Source organism: Ranitomeya imitator, chromosome 3 (genome assembly GCF_032444005.1).
Source record: "Ranitomeya imitator isolate aRanImi1 chromosome 3, aRanImi1.pri, whole genome shotgun sequence".
Taxonomy (NCBI): Eukaryota; Metazoa; Chordata; class Amphibia; order Anura; family Dendrobatidae; genus Ranitomeya; species Ranitomeya imitator.
The window spans coordinates 575,365,272-575,380,668 of NC_091284.1; the positions used below are offsets into that span (position 1 = coordinate 575,365,272).

Sequence of the window (15,397 nt, forward strand, 5' to 3'; positions counted from 1 at the left end):
CAAAAAGAATGAGCATGTCCATTCTTTTTGCGGATTGCGTTTTTTTTGCGGAAAAAAACGCATACATCTGCACAAAAAATGCGGAATGCATTCTAAATGATAGGATGCATAATTTGAGCGTTTTTTATGCGGATTTATAGCGTTTTTATAGCGAAATTCCGCAAAAAAAACGCAAAAAATCCGGACGTGTGCACATACCCTAAGACTAGAGATGAGCGAATTTGCTCGGGTTCCCTCTTATTCAGAAAGCTATAGCGCTTGCTGAATAAGCTGCAGAGCAAACCCGGCTTTCTGGATCGCGCCGGCCGATGAGATGATCGGCGCCGCAGCTGCATGTGTTGCAGCTGTGTCACAGTCACGATACATGCATGGAGAGCCCATCAAACAGGCTCTCCATGCATGTGTCCTGACTGTGACACAGCTGTGACACATGCAACTGTGGCGCCGATCAGCTGATCAGTCGGTGTGATCCAGGAAGCCGGGTTCCCTGTGCAGCTTATTCGGCAAGTGCTATATTTTTCCGAATAAGAAGGAACCCGAGCAAATTCGCTCATCTCTAGTCTTAATCTTTATATCCCAATTTACTTCTGAAAGAGTACAAGTAAACCAACAATCAACATGTCCAGTTATATATTCGGCTATAGCTTGCTGAATAAGAGGGAACCTGTGCAGGTTCACCTTTACATACTGATATGTTAAAAAGCCAGCTTTTTATATATGTATGTCCTTTTAAGCAAATCAGTGTGCTTCTGGGTCCTGAGACCCCACCGATAGCTCAAACAACCCCTGTGATTTGGCAGTTTAGGATACAGGAGTGCATGCTTCTTGCCTGAGTGCACACAGTATATGCTTTTTATTATATCCATACTTCACTCTCTGTGCACGCTCAGGCAAGAGCTATGAATTCCTGTCTCCTGGGTTGAGCAAATCTTGAGGTTTTTTGACCGATCAGGACTCTGATCCCCGCTAATCTGCTGGAAATGAAAAGGGCACAAATACATATGTACTGTATATAAAATGTATGAATGGATTCAATACTCTTTAAACATAGCACCAGTTGAGTCTGGGGGATAGAATTATGCAATATTTCCATCCTAAAAGATAAAATATCTCCATTTTTAGAAGAGGGTGGGTTCTTCATTCTAGAAATTGTTAGAGGTCTCACCTAGTGTGTAATTCATAACTTGTGCTTGGGGTGTCTTGAATATTGGCCATAATGACAATAAATTAGAAAGTCTCTCCACCCTGTAAAGGTGGTGGAATGCTTATGGAAACCATTACCAAGGGAGGTGGTGGCATTCATTAATCATCAAATAAAGATAATGAGAGATATCAGGAAGCCTTTTGTCTTCCCCAGTAGCGCTAACTCAGATGCACCTCAATTATAACTAGATGTCCTTTCAACCCTAGAGACAAACTATGAAAAAAAAAAGAACAAGAATGTTTAAAATTTACAACTGAGCATTAGTTAGCCATGTAAAAAGTTTTTTGTGATGTCTCACAGTAGTCTGGGTTCTCTTATGTATTGTCCTTACATATCAAGCAGGTCATCACCACTTTCATCGCTCTCCACAGTAAGTTGCCTTGTCCACCATTTCTTGACTTCTGAGCCACAAGAGATAGCATCAGACATGGCATTTATCTTGCCCATTGCAGATATCATATTGGAACGACCTCCAATGCGCAGGTTGACAGAAGATACAGAGTGACTTATAGGTTTTGGTGCTGTGGAACACACAAAATGAAGTGATTTATGAACTATAAACCACAGGTCAAGTAGTTGTAAAATGGTTATATATGCAAAGATCAATTTGAGGACATCTCATGGGTGAACTCAAGTTATTAGATAAATGTTACAAAATCTGCAAAATGATAGTTCCGATTGCATATTATAAAAAATAATTAATTATGGTAAATTGCAAGCAAAATGTATATTACTATATAATTTATTTCTACATACCTGCTGGTAGATGCCATTGTCCAACTCTTCTGGAGCGCATTACGCCTTCAATAGAATCTTGATGATCTCTCATGAGATCAGAAAAGGTGGGGCTGAGAAGTTTGGGTTGACTGCTTGTCTATAAAAAAATATATATGAAATATAAAACTATTGTGTTTTGCTAATTAAATGTATTTAGGAATGTATTTATAATGACATTTCCTTCAGTTATTTATTTTTTTCTATTCCCGAAAAACCACTTGGAAGAGAATTGACACATTACTAAAGACATTGCCGTATATGGTAGCTACCTATACGCAGACAGTTTTCTTTATTTTGGATGAGAGCTATTTGTATACTTTTTAAAATAGAGCATTACCTGTTAGATTTCCAACATCAATATAATCTCCACAAGGAGAAGCAGTACCTTCCAACACTCTAAGTACAAGAAATCTGCATATCTTAGATTTTTGTGAAATTTGTTTGAAATAATTTTAAAACATACATATAATTAAAAATAAAGTTACAGTCACAACCAAGGCAACTGTTAATGTGTATTAAATATCGTGTAGCCACACATACACTTACTATTGGTCCAGAAATATTTGAATGTCAGAACAAGCAACGACAGACTGTTAATGTATCACAGTAGCAGGACAAAGCTTAGCAGAAGGATGAAGCTACAAAACCACAACTGTCAATAAAGGGGAAGTGCCCACCCCCAGCAGCAAGGAAGTGAAAGAGGCTGTGGAGAAATGTGCTGCCGAAGAGAGTAGAGAATAACCCTTTTAATAAGACTCCCTACTAAGTTTCACACATTAACATGTGCTACTGATGTACACAAAATTCTAACAATGGGTCAATTTTAAAAATTGAGATAAGTCAATCTTAGGACTCCCACATACATTATATGAGCATCTAGAACTATTGAAAAAAGGCAGCTCTGATGAACATTAAAGGGACAGGTGTCGGTAACACTACTGTTGTGAATTCCGCTCTTGGGCTCCCTCCGGTGGTTGTAAGTGGCACTTTTGTGAGTTCTGCTCTTGGGCTCCCTCTTGTGGTTTCTAGTGGTATGGCTGCTCCTTGGAGTTAGCTGTCATCAGCTGCCTCCACTTATCATCTCTTCTGCTCGGCTATTTCGGTCTGGCTCTGTCTTCAGCCAGTGCCACTTGTAAATGGTTTCTGGTTTGATTCACATCTCTTTGGAGTTCCCTGTTTTCCTGACCAGTTCAGCTAAGCTAAGTTTTTGCTTGCTCTTTTCTGTCCATAGATTGTGGACTTATCCATTCTGTGCTTTCTATGTTTGTCCAGCTTATCAGTGTGAATTTATTCTGTCTTGCTGGAAGCACTGGGAGGCAGATTTGCCCTCCACACCTTTAGTCAGGTGTGGAGTTTTTTTTGTAAACTCTGCGTGGATTTTTGTAGTGTTTTATACTGACCGCACAGTATTCCATCCTGTCCTATCTATTTAGCTAGACTGGCCTCCTGTGCTCATCCTGGTTTCATTCTGTGTATGTCTTTTCCCTCTCCACTCACAGTCATTATTTGTGGGGGGCTAATCTATCCTTTGGGGATTTTCTCTGAGGCAAGATAGTTTTCCTGCTTCTTTCTTTAGGGGTAGTTAGCTCTTAGGCTGTGACTAGATGCCTAGGGAGAGTTAGGAGCATTCCATGGCTACTTCTAGTGTTGTGTTGAGCTTAGGGACTGCGGTCAGTACAGTTACCACGTCCTTCAGAGCTCGTTCCATGTTGCTCCTAGACCACCGTATCATAACAGTACAAGTGGCCAAAAATGAATTAAATGCATCTCAAAAGAAGGAAAAGAAAGTTCTGAACCATTTTTTTTTCTGTGCTTTGGATTGTCTTTTTTTTTTTCTTTTCCTCTTGATATCTGGGTGGTTCAGGATATATGCTTTGGCATGGATGTTCAGGGTTTGTTTTCTCGTGTGGATCAACTTGCTGCAAGAGTACAGAGTATCCAGGACCATGTTGTCCAGACTCCAGCTTTGGAGCCTAGAATTCCTACTCCTGATTTGTTTTTTGGGGACAGATCCAAGTTTTTGAACTTTAAAAATAACTGCAAATTGTTTTTTGCTTTGAAACCCCGTTCTTCTGGTGATCCCATTCAGCAAGTAAAAATCATCATATCCTTGCTGCGTGGTGACCCTCAAGACTGGGCTTTTTCTCTTGAAACAGGGGATCCGGCATTATTGAATGTAGATGCATTTTTTCAAGCGCTCGGATTATTGTATGATGAACCTAATTCTGTCGATCATGCAGAAAAAATCCTGTTGGCCTTGTGTCAAGGTCAGGAAGCGGCAGAGTTATACTGCCAGAAATTTAGAAAATGGTCTGTGCTCACTAAATGGAATGAAGAGGCTCTGGCTGCTATTTTCAGAAAAGGTCTTTCTGAAACCCTTAAAGATGTTATGGTGGGCTTTCCTACGCCTGCCGGTTTGAGCGAATCTATGTCTCTAGCCATTCAGGTTGATCGGCGTCTGCGCGAGCGCAAAGCTGTGCACCATATGGCAGTATCCTCTGAGCAAAGTCCTGAACCTATGCAATGTGATAGGATTTTGACTAGAATAGAACGGCAGGAATTCAGACGTCAGAATAGGCTGTGTTTTTACTGTGGTGATTCGGCTCATGTTATCTCTGATTGCCCTAAGCGTACTAAGAGAGTTGCTAGGTCTGTTACCATTAGTACTATACAGCCTAAATTTCTCTTATCTGTGACCCTGATTTGCTCATTGTCGTCCTTTTCTGTCATGGCATTTGTGGATTCAGGCGCTGCCCTGAACTTAATGGACTTAGAATTCACCAGGCGCTGTGGTTTTTCCTTGCAGCCTTTGCAGAGCCCTATTCCTTTGAGGGGCATTGATGCTACAACCTTGGCCAAGGATAAACCTCAGTACTGGACACAGATGACTATGTACATGGCTCCTGCACATCAGGAAGATTGCCGTTTTCTGGTGTTGCATAACCTGCATGATGTTGTTGTACTGGGATTTCCATGGTTACAGGAACATAATCCGGTGCTGGATTGGAAAACTATGTCGGTGACTAGTTGGGGTTGTCGAGGAGTACATAGTGACGTTCCTTTGATGTCAATTTCCTCTTCCCCCTCTTCTGAGGTCCCTGAGTTTTTGTCGGATTTCCAGGATGTATTTGATGAGCCCAAGTCCAGTTCCCTTCCTCCACATAGGGACTGTGATTGTGCTATTAACTTGATTCCTGGTTGTAAGTTCCCTAAGGGCCGACTTTTCAATCTGTCTGTGCCAGAGCATGCCGCCATGCGGAGCTATGTTAAGGAATCTTTGGAGAAAGGGCATATTCGGCCCTCTTCGTCACCATTGGGAGCGGGTTTCTTTTTTGTTGCTAAGAAGGATGGCTCCTTGAGACCATGTATGGATTATCGTCTTCTTAATAAGATCACGGTCAAATTCCAATACCCCTTGCCTTTGCTTACTGATTTGTTTGCTCAGATTAAGGGGGCTAGTTGGCTTACTAAGATTGACCTCCGAGGGGCATATAATCTTGTTCATATTAAACAGGGTGACGAATGGAAAACTGCATTTAATACGCCCGAAGGCCATTTTGAATACCTTGTGATGCCATTTGGGCTCTCTAATGCTCCATCTGTGTTCCAGTCTTTCATGCATGATATTTTCCGCAATTATCTTGATAAATTCATGGTCGTATATTTGGATGATAGTTTGATTTTTTCCGATGATTGGGAGTCTCATGTGAAGCAGGTCAGGATGGTGTTCCAGATCCTTCGTGATAATGCTTTATTTGTGAAGGGGTCTAAGTGCCTATTCGGAGTTCAGAAGGTCTCTTTTTTTGGGTTTTATTTTTTCTCCCTCGTCTATAGAAATGGATCCTGTTAAGGTCCAAGCTATTCATGACTGGATCCAACCCACATCTGTGAAGGGTCTTCAAAAATTTTTGGGCTTTGCTAATTTCTATCGCCGTTTAATTGCCAATTTTTCCAGTGTGGTTAAGCCCCTTACTGATTTGACGAAGAAAGGCGCTGATGTGACTAATTGGTCCTCTGAGGCTGTTGAGGCCTTTCAGGAGCTTAAACGCCGATTTACTTCTGCCCCTGTATTGCGTCAAACCGGATGTTTCTCTTCCTTTTCAGGTTGAGGTCGACGCTTCTGAGATTGGGGCAGGGGCCGTTTTGTCTCAGAGGGAGTCTGATGGTTCTTTGATGAAACCGTGTGCTTTTTTTTCCAGAAAGTTTTCGCCTGCGGAACGCAATTATGATGTCGGCAATCGGGAGTTGTTGGCTATGAAGTGGGCGTTTGAGGAGTGGCGACATTGGCTTGAGGGAGCTAAACACCGTGTTGTGGTCCTGACCGATCATAAGAATCTGATTTACCTCGAGTCGGCCAAGCGGCTGAATCCTAGACAGGCTCGATGGTCCCTGTTTTTCTCCCATTTTGATTTTGTGGTCTCGTATCTTCCGGGATCTAAGAATGTTAAGGCTGATGCCCTCTCTAGGAGTTTTTCGCCTGATTCTCCTGGAGTCCTTGAGCCGGTTGGCATTCTTAAGGAGGGGGTGATTCTTTCTGCTATCTCCCCTGATTTGCGGCGGGTGCTTCAGGAATTTCAGGCTGATAGGCCTGACCGCTGTCCAGTGGGGAAGCTGTTTGTTCCTGATAGATGGACAAGTAAGGTAATTTCTGAGGTTCATTGTTCAGTGTTGGCTGGTCATCCTGGGATTTTTGGTACCAGAGATTTGGTTGCTAGATCCTTTTGGTGGCCTTCCTTGTCGCGCGATGTGCGTGCTTTTGTGCAGTCCTGTGGGACTTGCGCCCGGGCCAAGCCTTGCTGTTCCCGCGCTAGTGGGTTGCTTTTGCCTTTGCCGGTCCCTGAGAGGCCCTGGACGCATATTTCCATGGATTTTATTTCGGATCTTCCTGTTTCCCAGAAGATGTCTGTTATCTGGGTTGTTTGTGACCGGTTCTCTAAAATGGTCCATCTGGTACCTTTGCCTAAGTTGCCTTCGTCCTCAGATCTGGTTCCATTATTTTTTCAGCATGTGGTTTGTTTGCATGGCATGGCGAACTCAGTCGAGGGGTTCAAGAGAGGCCTGGATGTCTTCCTGGAGCAGAACAATATTGTATCATACAATTAGGTTCTGTAGAAGGACGTAGATCTGGGGATTTATTATGATGGAATATAGGCTGAACTGGATGGACAAATGTCTTTTTTCGGCCTTACTAACTATGTTACTATGTTATGTTATATTCCGCAGAATATTGTGTCTGACAGAGGTTCTCAGTTTGTCTCTAGATTTTGGCGGGCCTTTTGTGCTAGGATGGGCATTGATTTGTCTTTTTCTTCGGCGTTTCATCCTCAGACTAATGGCCAAACTGAGCGAACTAATCAGACCTTGGAGACCTATTTGAGATGCTTTGTGTCTGCTGATCAGGATGATTGGGTGTCTTTCTTGCCGTTGGCCGAGTTTGCCCTTAATAATCGGGCTAGTTCGGCTACTTTGGTTTCACCTTTCTTTTGTAATTTTGGTTTTCATCCTCGTTTTTCTTCTGGGCAGGTTGAGCCTTCTGATTGTCCTGGTGTTAATTCTGTGATGGACAGGCTGCAGCAGATTTGGACTCATGTGGTGGACAATTTGACGTTGTCTCAGGAAAGGGCTCAACGTTTTGCTAACCGCCGTCGGTGTGTTGGTCCCCGGCTTCGTGTGGGGGATTTGGTTTGGTTGTCTTCTCGTCATGTTCCTATGAAGGTTTCTTCTCCTAAGTTTAAGCCTCGGTTTATTGGTCCTTATAAAATTTCTGAAATTATTAATCCGGTGTCTTTTCGTTTGGCTCTTCCTGCCTCTTTTGCCATTCATAATGTTTTCCATAGATCTTTGTTGCGGAAATATGTGGTGCCCGTTGTTCCCTCGGTTGACCCTCCTGCCTCGGTGTTGGTTGAGGGAGAGTTGGAATATGAGGTTGAGAAGATTTTGGATTCTCGTTTTTCGAGGCGGAGGCTTCAGTATCTTGTCAAGTGGAAGGGTTATGGCCAGGAGGATAATTCTTGGGTTGTTGCCTCCGATGTCCATGCCACCGATTTGGTTCGTGCTTTTTACTTGGCTCGTCCTGATCGGCCTGGGGGCTCTGGTGAGGGTTCGGTGACCCCTCAAGGGGGGGTACTGTTGTGAATTCCGCTCTTGGGCCCCCTCCGGTGGTTCTAAGTGGCACTTTTGTGAGTTCTGCTCTTGGGCTCCCTCTTGTGGTTTCTAGTGGTATGGCTGCTCCTTGGAGTTAGCTGTCATCAGCTGCCTCCACTTATCTTCTCTTCTGCCCGGCTATTTAGGTCTGGCTCTGTCTTCAGCCAGTGCCACTTGTAAATGGTTTCTGGTTTGATTCACATCTCTTTGGAGTTCCCTGTTTTCCTGACCAGTTCAGCTAAGCTAAGTTTTTGCTTGCTCTTTTCTGTCCATAGATTGTGGACTTATCCATTCTGTGCTTTCTATGTTTGTCCAGTTTATCAGTGTGAATTTATTCTGTCTTGCTGGAAGCTCTGGGAGGCAGATTTGCCCTCCACACCTTTAGTCAGGTGTGGAGTTTTTTTGTAAACTCTGCGTGGATTTTTGTAGTGTTTTATACTGACCGCACAGTATTCCATCCTGTCCTATCTATTTAGCTAGACTGGCCTCCTGTGCTCATCCTGGTTTCATTCTGTGTATGTCTTTTCCCTCTCCACTCACAGTCATTATTTGTGGGGGGCTAATCTATCCTTTGGGGATTTTCTCTGAGGCAAGATAGTTTTCCTGCTTCTTTCTTTAGGGGTAGTTAGCTCTTAGGCTGTGACGAGATGCCTAGGGAGAGTTAGGAGCATTCCACGGCTACTTCTAGTGTTGTGTTGAGCATAGGGACTGCGGTCAGTACAGTTACCACGTCCTTCAGAGCTCGTTCCATGTTGCTCCTAGACCACCGTATCATAACACACTACCCTTGTCTAACCATAGATAGTGCGAAATGATGCAGTATAAAACATTATGAAAAACTACAGCGCCACCTTTTTCAGCTTTTATGGATTTGCAAATTAGGCTCAACAGTGCACTGGTGGTCTTATAAGTGCATATGCAGTCTACAGCTCCTCTTCGCTTCTACATACCAATGGTGCCCTCGCTTCTTGATTGACAGTGAGGACAAAAGCTCTGCTGCATAGTGTCACCTGTGCTCTACCCTGTCAGTCAAGAAGCAGTCGGCAACACTGTTTAGAAGAAGCGAAGGGAAGCCATAGACTGCAAGTGCACTGATACACCCACTAGTGCAGTACAGAACATAATTTGCATATCAATAAAATATGTATTTTGGCGCAACTGCACAGCGGCATGCCCTGTAATTGACCCCGTTCTATCTCTGCGTACACAGGGGTAGTATTATGTATGGTCAACTAAAGGAAAAAGTTGTAAAAAAATGGTTAGCCAGCAAACAACAAGCAGAGCTAAACCACACTTCTTTACATAAACACAGACAAAGCTTATGTAGATTATTTGCCACATAAGGAACTTGCAGAGGTCAATGTAAACTGGGAAGTAGACTAAGTATCTTAACATAATAACTAATACCTAAAATAAATTCTTTATTATTAACTATTAAAACTTTTTAGACAAATTTCCACAAGCCAACAACCTGAAAAACAATAATAACACAAGCTCCTAGTACACCCTATTACTCCCTAATGTACCCTTCCTGACAGCGGAGGTTGGCACCCTAGCTTGTACGCAAAATGGCGCCCCCGCTCACCGACGGCTCACCCTAGATACACTCTGTTAAACCCTAAAAAGGTGACAACAATACAATCAGTACAACAAATAAACCAGTTCAAAGAAAAACGTGCCGTGCAGGATAAAGGAAAAGGAAGGTAGAGAGTAATCAAGTAAAGAAGTGATACCTTTACCTATAAAAGCAGACAATATTAGTCAACTAGAATTAACACACATGACTAGAAAAAATGGGGACTCAGATAAAAATAAAATGTACTAGAGGCTAGGGTGAAAAGACAATGAAAGATTAAAGGCCTAAACTAACTGGCCCTCAAAACGCCCTATAGCCACTGTCTGTGCCAGACAGTGGAGGTTGGCACCCTACAACCCAACGCAAGTGGCGCCCCCGCTCCTGTCGGCTGACCCTCAGACACCCTACACACTTACCCTCTCACCTCTCAAAAATAAGGGTGGTGAGGGAACCACGTGTGTATGAAAAAAGGGGGGCAAAGAGTGCACAGACACAGATACCATCAATACACAGATTGCTCTAATTGTGCAATAGGGGAGAGTTGCAATATTTAACCATTTGCCTTCTATGGGGGAACACCTCTTGGTTTGGTCAGCCGTGGTATTGGTCTATGGCATGACTTAAAGGGCAGGTTTTTTGCTTTCCTTTTGGGACCAATATGACACTGTACCATTAAAGCAATCTGTGTATTGATGATATCTGTGTCTATCATAATGATGGTTTGTGTGGTGTACCTTTATTGGTTCTGTATATAGGCTAAGCCCCTTCTTGCTGCCTTTTTGAGAGCATTATTCAGAGACTAATACTGTCCTTTGCACTCTTTGCCCCTTTATTTCATACACACGTGGTTCCTTCACCACCTTTATTTTTGAGAGGTGAGAGTGTAAGTGTGTAGAGTGTCTGAAAGTCAGCCGACGGGAGCGGGGGCGCCACTTGCGTTAGGTTGTAGGGTGCCAACCTCCGCTGTCAGGCAGGGACAGTGGCTATAGGGCATTTTGAGGGCCAGTTAGTTTAGGCCTTTAATATTTCATTGTCTTTTCACCCTAGCCTCTAGTACATTTTTGTCTGGGTCCACATTTTTTCTAGTCATGTGTGTTAATTCTAGTTGTTATCCGGCTCCTTTTTGAATAAGTAAGACTAATATTGTCTGCTTTTATAGGTAAAGGTATCACTTCCTTACTTGATTACTCTCTACCTTCCTTTTCCTTTATCCTGCACGGCACGTTTTTCTTTGAACTGGTTTATTTGTTGTACTGGTTGTATTGTTGTCACCTTTTTAGGGTTCAACAGAGTGTATCTAGGGTGAACCGTCGGTGAGCGGGGCGTCATTTTGCGTACAAGCTAGGGTTCCAACCTCCGCTGTCAGGAAGGGTACATTAGGGAGTAATAGGGTGTACTAGGAGCTTGTGTTATTATTGTTTTTCAGGTTGTTGGCTTGTCGAAATTTGTCTAAAAAGTTTTAATAGTTAATAATAAAGAATTTATTTTAGGTATTAGTTAGGTGATATTTTTACAATTCCTTAATATAACTTTTCAAATGTCTTTTTAATGTAGTACCTCTGGCTGTGCATTGTCTTGGTTATTAAGGCTCATGTCATCACTTGGCTGCGTGGTCTCAATACTAGGAGGGTTCCCAAACCGTTCCCGTTCTTGCTGCTGGCTCTCTCGTAGACTGTGGATAATGCTACAGGACTGCTGTTGTTTCTAAAAGAAAGATGAGACAAATAATGCATTTGTTAGCTATAAATATCCAAATTATTCTCTACCTACACGTAGTTCGCAATATTATCACAATGCATCTGGCAATGTTGTGGGGCTCAATATAATTTTTTGGTAATCAAATAATATGGAATACAGTGGCCATCTACTGTTATAAGGGAATTGTGACTGCTTACTCTAATCTTATGCATCTAGTAGTATCCTGTGGAACATTATGGACAATTTTATGTGGGCACAGGTGCCCTCCACTTTTATGTGGGCATTGTGGATAGTAGTTTTATGAGTATGGCAATGTTATGGGGAAATGTAGTTGGTAATATTATAGAGGCAATATTACCGGATCTGATATAGAAGCACTAGGGCTGACACTTGTGGAGACTCCATAATATGGTGATTTTCAAGCAAAAACAAAATGTAAACAACATTAGTAATGAGCGAACGTGCAGGGATAAGGTGTTATCTGACCATGCTCAGGTGCTAAACGAGTGTCATCGGCGTGCTTTAAAAATATGTTTGAGTCTCCCCGGCTGCATCTCTCATGGCTGTTTGACAGTCGCAACACATACAGTCTGTTAAGCAATCCCTCCATGTGATGTGGCTGTTGATTAGCCACGAGATATGCAGCCGCGGAGACTCAAACATATTTTTCGAGCACGCCGAAGACACTCGGTTACCACCCGAGCATGGTCAGATAACACCTTATCCCAGCACGTTCGCTCAACACAAAACAACATAAACAATCTAAGGATTTTGTTTCACTCACTGCCCGGATACGTTTGAGACACTTCTTCAGCCACATGCGTATAGTTTGTTTAGCCACTTCTTCTTCTATTGTGTACTCTAGCTGTTCTCGGGCTAGTAGTTCTTCCAGCTGAAGGCTCTTCCTGATGTCCACAGATCTATATGACAGCATGCTGTAGGAAAATGTCAGGTGATAACTCATCAATTTGGAGCATTTTCTTGTGACATTCTATGTACGAGTTGTTTTCAAGACACACAAACACGCGCGCGCACACACATACACACATACATGTGCACACATACACACAGTCATGAAAATGAAAATTAACACTGGAAATAGGGAAAGATGAATGCAACGGATTAATAAGAATCATAAAGGAAAAATCTTGGCTCTTACTACATACTGTAAAAAGGAAAATTACATTTCATTGTTCAAAAAACTTAAAGTGGCTTTCAGCTACACTGATATTGATGACATATCCCTAGAATAAGTCATAGATACCAGATTAGCTGCTACTAGCTCCAGCAGAGGACGGATGTAAACAACGTACGAAGTGGAACATCACTGCACCAATTTTTTTTGGCCACTTCTGGGTTCTGTAGATGAGCTCTGCACAAATTAATAGGAACTGATTTGCATTCCTGGGAGGGTCCACTAAACAGTGTGAAAGAGTGATGGAGTTCCTCTTCATATACTCTGATAGCGGCTGATCAGTGATAGGGTCAAGTGTTGGACTCCCACCGATGTAAGTTGGATAATTTATTCTTAAGGGTAGGTCATCAATATCAGTGTAGTGGAAACCCCTTAACTGTCATATAATACATGCACATAAATATATATATCATAAGATATTGCACCTGAGCACATCATGAAAAGTGACATCACCACCACTATGCAAACGCTCCATTTCATAGCACATGTGCTTAAATAAAAGCTTGTCTTTGTCCAGGTCCACTTCTAATCGGCCACGAAGCAACCTCAGGAGGAACTTTATTCGAAATGTTGGAATAACTCCCTGGTGATAAGATACAAATCAATATCACAAGAAGCAATATCTAAAGTTGTAGCTGTTATTTCTATTTCTCACAAGTTCATACACTCAGTAACTTCTTATGTGATAAATAGTTTATATGAGTTTACAGCCTAATGTGAATTGTTCATTTTTCTTCCGTAGAACTACAAGATGCCTTTTAACTACAGTTGTGGCCAAAAGTATTGACACAACGGCAATTCTGTTAGATAATACTCCGTTTCTTCCTGAAAATGATTGCAAACACAAATTCTTTGGTATTATTATCTTCGTTTAATTTGTCTTAAATGAAAAAACACAAAAGAGATTGAAGCAAAAAGCAAAACATTCATCATTTCACACAAAACTCCAAAAATGGGCCAGACAAAAGTATTGGCACCCTCAGCCTAATACTTGGTTGCACAACCTTTAGCCAAAATAACTGCGACCAACCGCTTACGGTAACCATCAATGAGTTTCTTACAATTCTCTGCTGGAATTTTAGACCATTCTTCTTTGGTAAACTGCTCCAGGTCCCTGATATTTGAAGGGTGCCTTCTCCAAACTGCCATTTTTAGATCTCTCCACAGGTGTTCTATGGGATTCAGGTCTGGACTCATTGCTGGCCACCTTAGAAGTCTCCAGTGCTTTCTCTCAAACCATTTTCTAGTGCTTTTTGAAGTGTCTTCCTGCTGGAAGACCCATGACCTATGAGGGAGAACCAGCTTTCTCACACTGGGCCCTACATTATGCTGCAAAATTTGTTGGTAGTTTTCAGACTTCATAATGCCATGCACACGGTCAAGCAGTCCAGTGCCAGAGGCAGCAAAGCAACCCCAAAACATCAGGGAACCTCCTCCATGTCTGACTGTAGGGACCGTGTTCTTTTCTTTGAATGCCTCTTTTTTTCTCCTGTAAACTCTATGTTGATGCCTTTGCCCAAAAACCTCTACTTTTGTCTCATCTGACCAGAGAACATTCTTCCAAAACGTTTTAGGCTTTTTCAGGTAAGTTTTGGCAAACTCCAGCCTGGCTTTTTTATGTCTCGGGGTAAGAAGTGGGGTCTTCCTGGGTCTCCTACCATACAGTCCCTTTTCATTCAGACGCCGACGGATAGTATGGGTTGACACTGTTGTACCCTCGGACTGCAGGGCAGCTTGAACTTGTTTGGATGTTAGTCGAGGTTCTTTATCTAACAACCACACAATTTTGCGTTCTTTTCCATCCACATCTAGGGAGGTTAGCCACAGTGCCATTGGCTTTAAACTTCTTGATGACACTGCGCACGGTAGACACAGGAACATTCAGGTCTTTGGAGATGGACTTGTAGCCTTGAGATTGCTCATGCTTCCTCACAATTTGGTTTCTCAAGTCCTCAGACAGTTCTTTGGTCTTCTTTCTTTTCTCCATGCTCAATGTGGTACACACAAGGACACAGGACAGAGGTTGAGTCAACTTTAATCCATGTCAACTGGCTGGAAGTGTGATTTAGTTATTGCCAACACCTGTTAGGTGCCACAGGTAAGTTACAGGTGCTGTTAATTACACAAATTAGAGAAGCATCACATGATTTTTCGAACAGTGCCAATACTTTTGTCCACCCCCTATTTTATGTTTGGTGTGGAATTATATCCAATTTGGCTTTAGGACAATTCTTTTTGTGTTTTTTCATTTAAGACAAATTAAATGAAGATAATAATAACAAAGAATTGTGTTTGCAATCATTTTCAGGAAGAAACTGATTGTATCTGACAGAATTGCAGGGGTGTCAATAGTTTTGGCCACAACTGTATATAACAGTGGAGGGCTAGTAGTTACCTATAGCTCTCTCATACTGATTTCACAAAAATTTCCTCTATAAATATTTTGAGCCTACAGAGCATAAGAATGTTTAAATCATCTGTTGACAGTGGAAACAAAACTTACATCATTTTACCGCTACGTGATACGGGTATGTGATTTATTTTTTAAGTTGAATGGTTTTTATACATGTATTATCCTTTAAAAACTGTGTTTCACAAAAACGACATGAGGAAGCAATGACATTTCACAGTACAACTATGTAAGGCTTTATGATATTACTAGATGGAGGCCCGATGCTATCGCATCGGGAGGGCGGTAATATCACGATGGGGCAGGCATGCAGCGCTGTTGTTGCCTAATGGTATCCTGTGATAATCTAATGACTTTTTCATCAGGGGACTCATGTGCTTGACGCTTATATGC

General features: G+C 42.2%; 1 protein-coding gene across 2 annotated transcripts in view; it reads right to left on the reverse strand.

Moving 5' to 3' along the window:
- Positions 1-505: 505 nt before the first annotated feature.
- The window catches only part of NALCN (sodium leak channel, non-selective), a 1,007,092-nt gene continuing 992,200 nt past the window's right edge, over positions 506-15,397 (reverse strand). For both annotated transcript variants that reach the window (XM_069757980.1, XM_069757979.1), the window contains exons 40-44: positions 13,020-13,177; positions 12,184-12,334; positions 11,259-11,405; positions 1,961-2,078; positions 506-1,725 (exon numbers count right to left, since the gene is read on the reverse strand). In XM_069757980.1, coding sequence (XP_069614081.1) covers positions 1,532-1,725; positions 1,961-2,078; positions 11,259-11,405; positions 12,184-12,334; positions 13,020-13,177 — 768 coding nt within the window. In that variant the 3' untranslated portion in view covers positions 506-1,531. The remainder of the gene's footprint in view (positions 1,726-1,960; positions 2,079-11,258; positions 11,406-12,183; positions 12,335-13,019; positions 13,178-15,397) is intronic.